This window comes from Glycine soja, chromosome 16 (assembly GCF_004193775.1).
Source record: "Glycine soja cultivar W05 chromosome 16, ASM419377v2, whole genome shotgun sequence".
In the NCBI taxonomy this organism is placed as follows: Eukaryota; Viridiplantae; Streptophyta; class Magnoliopsida; order Fabales; family Fabaceae; genus Glycine; species Glycine soja.
The window spans coordinates 27,320,872-27,329,920 of NC_041017.1; the positions used below are offsets into that span (position 1 = coordinate 27,320,872).

The 9,049-nt window shown below is 32.4% G+C and overlaps 1 protein-coding gene across 2 annotated transcripts; it reads left to right on the forward strand.

Annotated features, from left to right (window-relative positions):
- The first annotated feature begins 1,061 nt into the window (after positions 1 to 1,061).
- Positions 1,062 to 8,272, forward strand: LOC114390058. Of its 2 annotated transcripts, none has more exons than XM_028350739.1 (10): positions 1,062 to 1,223; positions 1,718 to 1,754; positions 1,916 to 2,049; positions 2,969 to 3,037; positions 4,077 to 4,106; positions 4,837 to 4,869; positions 6,261 to 6,331; positions 6,658 to 6,739; positions 7,654 to 7,746; positions 7,889 to 8,272. In XM_028350739.1, exons 3-10 carry the CDS (start codon positions 1,918 to 1,920, stop codon positions 7,943 to 7,945), a joined length of 567 nt encoding a protein of 188 aa, XP_028206540.1. In that variant the 5' UTR covers positions 1,062 to 1,223; positions 1,718 to 1,754; positions 1,916 to 1,917; the 3' UTR covers positions 7,946 to 8,272. The 2 variants fall into 2 exon arrangements, with proteins under 2 accessions (XP_028206540.1, XP_028206539.1); XM_028350738.1 differs by having other exon boundaries at positions 1,063 to 1,223; positions 1,902 to 2,049.
- Positions 8,273 to 9,049: the final 777 nt, after the last annotated feature.

The following is a 9,049-nucleotide window of genomic DNA, read 5'->3' on the forward strand; positions in this document are numbered from 1 at the left end:
ATAATTTTAAATAAAAAAGTAAAAAAAACTCAACTAAATAATTTAAAAAATAGTTTATTTTTAAATAAAAAACCAAAAAAATAAAAAAAAATAAATAAACAAAAACAAAACACTCAAATAAATAAATATAAAAAACAGATAATTTTAAATAAAAAAACAAATACAAAAAAATAAATAGAAAAAAAATTTCTCAATTGCATTTTTTTAAAAGCTTTACTACATTAGTTCCCCATAAACCGATTTCTTAACGCAAAATAAAAATAAAACATAGGTGAAAAATCGGTTTGGGAAAACCGATTTCTTACATATGAAAGGTAAATTAAATCATGTATGTAAATGATTATTGGCTTATATTATTTGGATAAATATTTATTTTATTTGTATTATTAGGGTCAAAAATTCGTAAATATGTTTTATTAACCCAATTATGTGTAATGTTTTAGTTGTTCCTTTTGATTTTCATTTTGCATGCTAGTTGCAAACAGAAGGAAACTTTTAGCATAGGGGACAAACTGGTCAATCATTTCACCTGTGACTAATTCTGTTTGGGCTGAAATTTTACTAGTAACTTAAGAAAAATGATACCAAGGAAAGAATTTCAAATAGCTATATTATTTTAGGAATTATAAAAATAAATTGATGACCAATTTTTACTAAATCCGATGTTAAGGAACTAAAACTAAAAAATGAAAATTTTATATTGACTAAAATCAGAAGGAATAAAGTTTACCAGCATTAAAAATCAATTTTAAAATTTTGGAAGAACTAAAAGTGACAATAGAACATGGTGTCATATGATATACTTATAAGACTTATAAGTGACATTTTTTGGGAATGTCATGTGATACTTTCATGAAGATCTATTTGTCATGTTAATATTTAACGATTGTCATGTTAATATTTAAGACTAAAAATACCAACAAAAAATTAACAGAAAACTAAAAGTTATAAAAATATATTGAAATTCTAAAAATTAGAATATGAATAAAGTTTATAAACTAAAACTTAATTAACCCAGCAAATAAAAATAGCTGAGAGGCGCAAAAATAATCTGTTTATGGAATAGCTGGAAAGCGGAGTCAGTCACATCGATAAAAAAAAAAAAAAAAGGGCGGGAAAGGAAGGGTGTGTCAAAATTTTGAGAGCCACTCCCAGTTTTGCACCCTCCCACAAAATCAAAATCTTCGTTCCGTGTTTTAGCAATCGGTAGAGAGCGAGACACGGTATGCGATTTCTATTTACACTATCGATTCTCCTTTCTGCAATTCTCTTTGTTACTGTAATTAGGTCACAACCAGTTTTGCTTCCATCACCGATTGATTGTTGCAACTGCTTTCTTCAGAACAAACAATTGGCTTGGATGGAGTGATTTAGTGTGCCGTGAATTTAAAATTCTCGTTAAATTCTGGCAATTTTACGGTGTATTTAATTAACTGAACAGGAATTTGAAAATTCATCCAAAAACTCTCCCTCCGCACTGTCTCGGGTCACTCGCTCTCTCTGTTGGTTCTGGTCATTTCTGATGTTTATGAATCTCACCTAATGTGTGAATATGTGACTTTAAACTTGTTTTGACAACTGGTCTGTAAACAAGATTCCAAAATTTGATAATACTGTAGCTCATAATGCTAGTAAATGAGTGTCATATGCTTGTAATTTTGAGCCAATATCCATCTACTCAATCTCATATGTAATCTCAACATGCTATTTCTTTCAGGTTTCTGCATTATTGCTTTCAGAGGGACTCATTGCAGGTAATTGTTGCTCACATCTTTGCTTCAAAGTTCACTCATTTCAATGACATATGATAATATGATTTGCGTGCGTGAGCTTCACCTTCCTTCTTTTGGATTTTATTTCTGTTCTGTTTGTTCTGTTCTGTGTCTGATGATTTTTCATAGTCATTGATTGTAAGCAATGGAGAAAACGCCCAAACAAGGTTCCAATGCATCACTTTTTCCTTCTACTGGAATTGGATCGAGGTTCTCCAATTTGAACAAGTCTTTCAAATATTCTCTCAGATCTTTGCTCACTTCATGCTCAAAGGAGGTTCTTTGTTTCTTCTTTCTTCTCTCTTCTCATGGCTGTTTTTAATTGTGTTATAAAATGAAAAGGGAAACAATAGGTATGTAAAAAAAATTAACTTCTTAAACCTGCATGTTGTTTCCAATTATAATAAATTTGTTAGTAGAGAAACTGAATATCCCCAACATTTTAAGCTTTTAAGTTAATAGAAACTATTTGACCTAAGGGGAAATCAAGATGTGAGAATTGAATTCCCCACCCCTAACCACAGCTTCCTGGGAAAAACCAGGATCAACAAGTATTGCCTAGTTTTTTTATTTTTAATTTTATTTTTATAAAGACAAGGATCAACAAGTATTTACTGTGTTTATTTTATTTTATTTTTTCATGTATTGGTCCCCTTTAGAATTTAGATTTGTTGATTCTCACATCACATCACATCACAAGCACTAGTGCCACACCCTTCTTATGTGCTAGTCCTGTAACTAGTATGAAGAAGTTGGCGAGGAGTTCAAGTCAATAAACTAGATGACTATGCCCATTACAAAGCTAGACCAAAAGAAATGATTGATGATAGGTTGATATTGGGGATTTCTTGAATAATACCTTCTGACACATACAGATGAGTTGGTAACTCACATCACAATTGTGTGGTATCACTCCCTTGTAGTCTATAGACGTGTAAAATGTTGCCCACATTTATCTCATTAGTTCAGATCAGATGCTTTTACTCTAAAAAGAGAGCCATGGCATGTTTATGCTGTGATATTGGCTAAATAGAAATTTTAAAAAGATGTTTTTGCACTAACCCATTTTGTGATAGCATACCTCATTATCTCACAGTTAGAGTAAGACTGCTCAACAATAAATCTAAGATTATGTTGATATTTTGCATTTTAAAATGGCTATATATTGATATATGTTTCTGTTTTGATGCTTAAAGGAATTTTATAAAGCATTTTCAAGTTTCTCTAACACTGAAAAGGAATTGCTCCATCGCCTATTTCTTCAGGTATGAACTCTTGATATTAATTTGTTCAAATTAGAAATATATTTCTGAATGTTACATTGAGGTTTTGCCAATAAGAAAAATGTGACAATGAGTTTGACCTAGGTCATCATTTTTCTTTTTCATATCTGGTTTTCCAAATCAATTGTGTTTTGAAATCAGGGCAGTGATCCCTTGGATTTCAATGATATCCTTTATACTGACACTCAGATGAGAATTTATACTGACAATTTATGTCAGTGTTAATCTTGAAAACTTTTGGTGCAACCTTGTGGTTAGAGTTATATAATAATTATATTCCTCAGCCACTTAATACTAAGTAGGTCCACAGAAGGTATTGACTATTGACTATAAAAAAGAGGTCAAATTAAAAAAGTCATCTTTACACTTTACATGTGAATTAAGTGAAATGAATAAGGCCTTAAATGTGATTAATTAGCAACATCTAGTTAGATTTGAAATCAAACAAGACATTTGTTGGTATCAAGCATATATGTCTATCGAGAAACATATGTATCATAAACCTACTATCCCAAATCATTGAGTGAAGGCATAACAGGCCTGATGCCCCCCTCACACTAGTGCCTTACAAGACTTGAAGACTTAAAAGTTCAGACAATGCACAGGCACACTTTACCTTGTGTTGAAATTTAACTTTTCTTTTAAAGCATAAAGGCTCTAATACCAACCTACCTATGAACAATTTCTAAGTGCTTGCAAGAAAATAATCTCAGCCTGCACTGATTTTATAAAATACAAGATTATACCATAAAATATGTGAATTATTGGGATTGATGGTTTAATACTCCTATTTACCTATTTACAGCAAGTATTCACTTTCCTAATTATAAAAGGAATCAATGAATATTATTAGCTAATCAAGCTATATCAACACTATGGATAGTTGTATATCATTCCTCATATCTCAACTGAATGCGATGCACATAAACTCCTTTACTCTATTTTTCCAAGGCTAAGTGTCAATAAATGCTCGGAGTTTCATTTATTTGTATTGTGATTGACTTTTTGTATCATATTTCAGGTCATTACTTCGTTGCATGAAAACTTAGAGGTACGTTTCTGATAAGTGCTGATGTGAAATTATGAATCCATTCCATCGCAAATATAAACACTTGACGAGATCCTCATGCAATGATTGAGGATGCTATCTAAATATCACTTGAGATGTTTTCCTTCAGTCAAATCACCTATTTCTCAAGTTAAAAGCCTGATGAGGTTTCACTATTTCAGATACTTGGTATTGATGTCTGTCACGTGTCATCTATGGCTTGAGTCAGTAAACTAAACTATTTTCTTGAAATTGTGTTAGTGTATGTTTAATGCATGCAACAGAAGTTCATTAGAATATCTTATCCTAGTTCTGCTTTTTATCGGCTTAGGAACATTGGAGCCTGTTTGGTGGACATTTTGGATATAGAGGAATGTTTTATAATTTGTAAACAAACTGTTATTGTTGTCTTCTTCATAAACTAAATCTGAAACTAAGGTTTCCTTTTAAAAAGTAAAAACAGTCCTAGATAGTTATGTAATGGTTTTTTAGTATTTATCTTTTATTTCTTTTAAAATGATAGGATCATATTCATGATTTGTTGTAACTGTGCAATTTTGTTTTCTTGCTTTTACCTTTCCTCTTTCACACACATGTTGATAGATTTCAGATTTGTCAAGAAACATTGTATCCTCTAACTATTTATTCACACGTTTGAAGCATTTTAGCACCAAGATTTTGTTATTATGATAAAAATGTTAATTTTAAATGCTCTGTCAATTAATTTTTACAGGATGGGTTTGAGACGGTCTGTCTTCAAACACAGGTATAACTGAACTATTGTTTCTGTTGTTTTATTCTAAAATTTACACAAAAGATTGTATAATTTTGTATTTGATTGCTCAACATTTACATAATGCAATTTAGTTAGGATTTCAACAATACATAAGGCTTGCATTCAACTAGGCATGGCAACGGAGAAGGGCAAGTTGAATTTTGCCTTCCCCCTTCCCCTTCCCCGCCACTGCCACCACCAAGGATGGGGGCAGGTTTGCAGTCAGGTTTGAAGAAGTGGGGATGAAAAAATTAAACCCAATCTCATTCTCATTGGGTTCGAGGGGACCCCATGGAAAACGTGTCCCACCCTATTTGTTTTCTTAGATAATTTTTTAAAATAAATCATATATCAAGTACATTTTAATTCAAATAATAGATAAAAGTTGACATAAAACAAATCTTTTGAGTCATTTTTATGAGAGTGTTGGAGATCTCACATTGACTGTTCATATGACCAATATAGAGTATGTAAGTTGGGGGCAACCCTCACCTTACAAGCTGGTTTTGTGAGGTTGAGTTATGCTTAAACTCAAATTCTAAGATGGTATCATGGCCTATTCTAGCGATTGTTATTAGGCCTATCGGGTCACCTGCTATCGGGCCATTTCGAACCACCCAAAAATGTCCAATCCTGCAAACTTCACGTTCAAGATGTCTAGTCCTCGGCATGAGGAAGAGGGTGTTGGTGATCCCACACCAATTAGTGATATGACCAAAATAGAGTATATGAGTGTGGGGTAACCCTCACCTTACAAATTGATTTTGTAGTGTTGAGTTAGGCTTAGATCCAAATTGTAAGAGAGTGAAAGGAGTAAATCCAAGTCATACATGGATGGTTAAGATTTAATGTCACGTGACTTTTTAAAAAATTCACATCACTTTATATGTATTAATTTTGACCATTCATGACCTGATCTAATGGTCAATATTCATTCTTCTCACTCTCACATAAGAAAGGTCCTCTCAACCAATTGAAAGTGGGTTTTCTTATTTTAATTAAATCTGCATTTAATTCAAAATTATGAATATTTCAATTAAGGGAATCTTAGAACATGCTGAGATAGTTAAGAAGTTGAACCTTTTTAATTCTATCTGAGTTTCAACAACCAGCTCTCTACAAGTTATGCTTTGGCTTTGGAGATATTCTTTTTAAAATCACAGCACCATTCACAGTTACACCCTTTCCCTAAAGTGAAAGTATTGAACACTTTTATATAACTTAACATAGGTCAGAGAGGGGGGGGGGGGGGGGGGCAGGAAGGGGCCATATGCAGGCTTTGATACTCTTACTGCCATACTCTGTGTAAGACATAGGGATGCGCTTGCAATATTCTACTATATCCTAGTTAGTCTGTCATTTTGAGTTCATCTTTCTTGCAGGCAGGAGCTACTCTTGATGCTGTGGAGGAAATTGTGGAAGAACAAGATCTGGATGTCTTATTTTCAGATAGGTATTATTGGATTTTGCCAAGAATATTTTAAGTAGTTTATTGTAGGATGCTATCATTATAATAAACGTGAGGTGGCCTTATTGAAAAGTTCCATTCATATTAACAATTAGTGAAGCTTAATCTTCAACCTCACGTGGTTCTATTTAGTTAATCCCAATTTTATATATGTTGATAGAGGTTTCAGATTATACTTGGGGACCAATGCTGATTATTATTTTTAACACGATAGTTATTCAATTTGCCTGCTTATCATACATTTATTGGTTATTAAATTTACAATATGATGGTTATTTGAACTAAATAGTGAAACATTGATACAAATGCAGGAGTAACATAATGGATGTTGCTGAGAATCTGTCTATGGCAAAGAAGAATGAAATCCAACACTTAAAGCATATGGTTCAATTGGTAGGTACACTATCAGAATGCATCCTTGTCAAATTATGCTGCAAGTGGACTAGAAAACAAGTACTTTCTAGTATTATTCATTGATTAAGGGATTGTACATCTTGAGTCTTTTTGACCAACCATCTTCATATTATCCTATCCCTTCTTTCTAATCAACAATTTATGTTTTTCATTCTCAAATTGGAAAAGACAAAAAAGTTTGTCTTCCTTGGTCGTGTGGAACTAACCACTTTGTTATGGCCTTAATCTCGAGTTATTCCTTACAGTGCAACAGTGATAATCTTTGCCTACAACTCTACATGCAGTTTAAGGTTACAGAGAAAACCTGTATTAAACGGCTTGTGAATGTGAATATTAATCACTTTAATAGACACTAAAACTTGAAATCATGTGCAAATTTGTATATACGGCTGAAAGATAATGTCTTGAACTTGAAAAGTACTACAAACTAATTTTGGCTGGGCCACAAATGACATTACCAGTTGTGGTTTTCCTTAGGCCTTTACATAGTGTTTGGTTAGAAGGAAGTGGAGCCAAAGAGAGGTACCTTTATATATTTTTTCTTATTTGGTTCAAAATTTTGGAGCGGAGTGGAGGGAAAGTGAGGGAGCTAAAATCCCTCTATTGAGGGGATCAAGAGGGGAGGGGAAATGGTTATAATATTTGGATTGCACTTACTAAATTATCTTGAGATTTTATTTTTTTTCTACCCTTTTCATTAGTATTACTATTTATAAAGGTATAACATTGTTTTACTTTTATTTTTTGTCCACTCCCCTTGCAAACCAAACAAATATCATTCCCTTCTCTAACCAAACCAATTAAGAGGATATACCCTTCTCTTCTACTTTTGAATCGTTTTTTCTCCTTCGAGTCTTGTATTCCATTTGGCTGATCATCATATTGATTGTTAGGGAGAGGAACATAATCAAATGTTGCGCACTCGACTGCAACTCCTTAGAGAAGGCAATCAAGTGTTATCTGGTGCCTCACAAGCTGTTGAGAAGGTGAAAGTTTTCTGAACTTCTCTTAAATCATTCCATTGGTCCAAAGGTTATAATTTTGATGTCTTGTTATTATTTGGGGGTTTCTTTTTTGGCTGATGTGTGGCTCTCCTATCTGTTGTTTGTTTATATGCATAATTAACAGTTCAAAAGCATGAATGTAAATTATGGGGCAAACAGCGGTGATGGCCATGATGTATAACATGTCTTGCTCATTCTCTCCTGCAAATTGACGAAGGTTCATTCTCTGGTGAATAATTCCCATTGTTTTATGTTGTAGCAATGTTTCTTAAGATTCTTACTTCACGAGTAAGTCTACCTTAGTCCTTGAGATTATAGGGTCATGTATTTTAGAAGCTAAGATTTTAAAAATCGTGCATTAGTTCCTGACTTTATAAAACATACTAATTTGCTTTAGTCTTTTTTATATTTTATTTTTCATTATCGTTTTTACACTAGTAAGAACTGAAGTGAATGTTAACATTGTATATTATCATTATTAATTTAAGTTCTGTGAAAAAACAAAGTAGCTTTTGTTATCATCAATTCTTGCTTTAGTACTGTCTATTCTCAGCTCTGTAATTGAGTGACTTTCGGTCTTTTTAATGAGCCTTCCGCAGTGTTGGCAGAGTGTATATATGATGGATTTCTGAATCATCCTTTCAAACACTTTTAAATCTCAGACCAGCGGACTAGTTGAACTGATTCGATCATGGATCATGAACTAGCTGTTTTCAATTTGAATATTTTCTGGTTTAATCGCATTTTAGTCATGGATCATCTATAAATCTAGTTTTAGTCATGAATAAAAAAGTTGACTTTGAGGTCTCGATAGTTAATCTCTATCCTGGATAAGTTAAATTTTCTTACTAACAGACAGTACTCATGAGAACACGACACACGAAAACAATATTAGCACAAAAGAAAATCATTTTTACCTGGGAGTGGGCCATTTTCTTTTTTCTTTTGGTGAATGAATATTATTCAGGAAGACTAGAAGCCTCTAGGGAAACAAATCTGAGCTATATCAGCTCTAAGCTCATTTACAATGAAATTAGGCGGAAAATGAAATATATGGAAATCAACTTCTGTCGTTAGAGCATACTCCATCGGTTCCAGAATATATGATGTTTAAGATTTTTGCACAAGGATAAAAAAATTTAATTAATTTGTTGAATTTTAAAGAAAATATTAGGTAACTTTTTAATGTCTTTTATCTTTTTAATTAATGACTTATTTATTCTTGTTATGCACTGCTCATACTAAACATTTATTAAGGATAGTCTTAAAAAAAGTATTTAATATA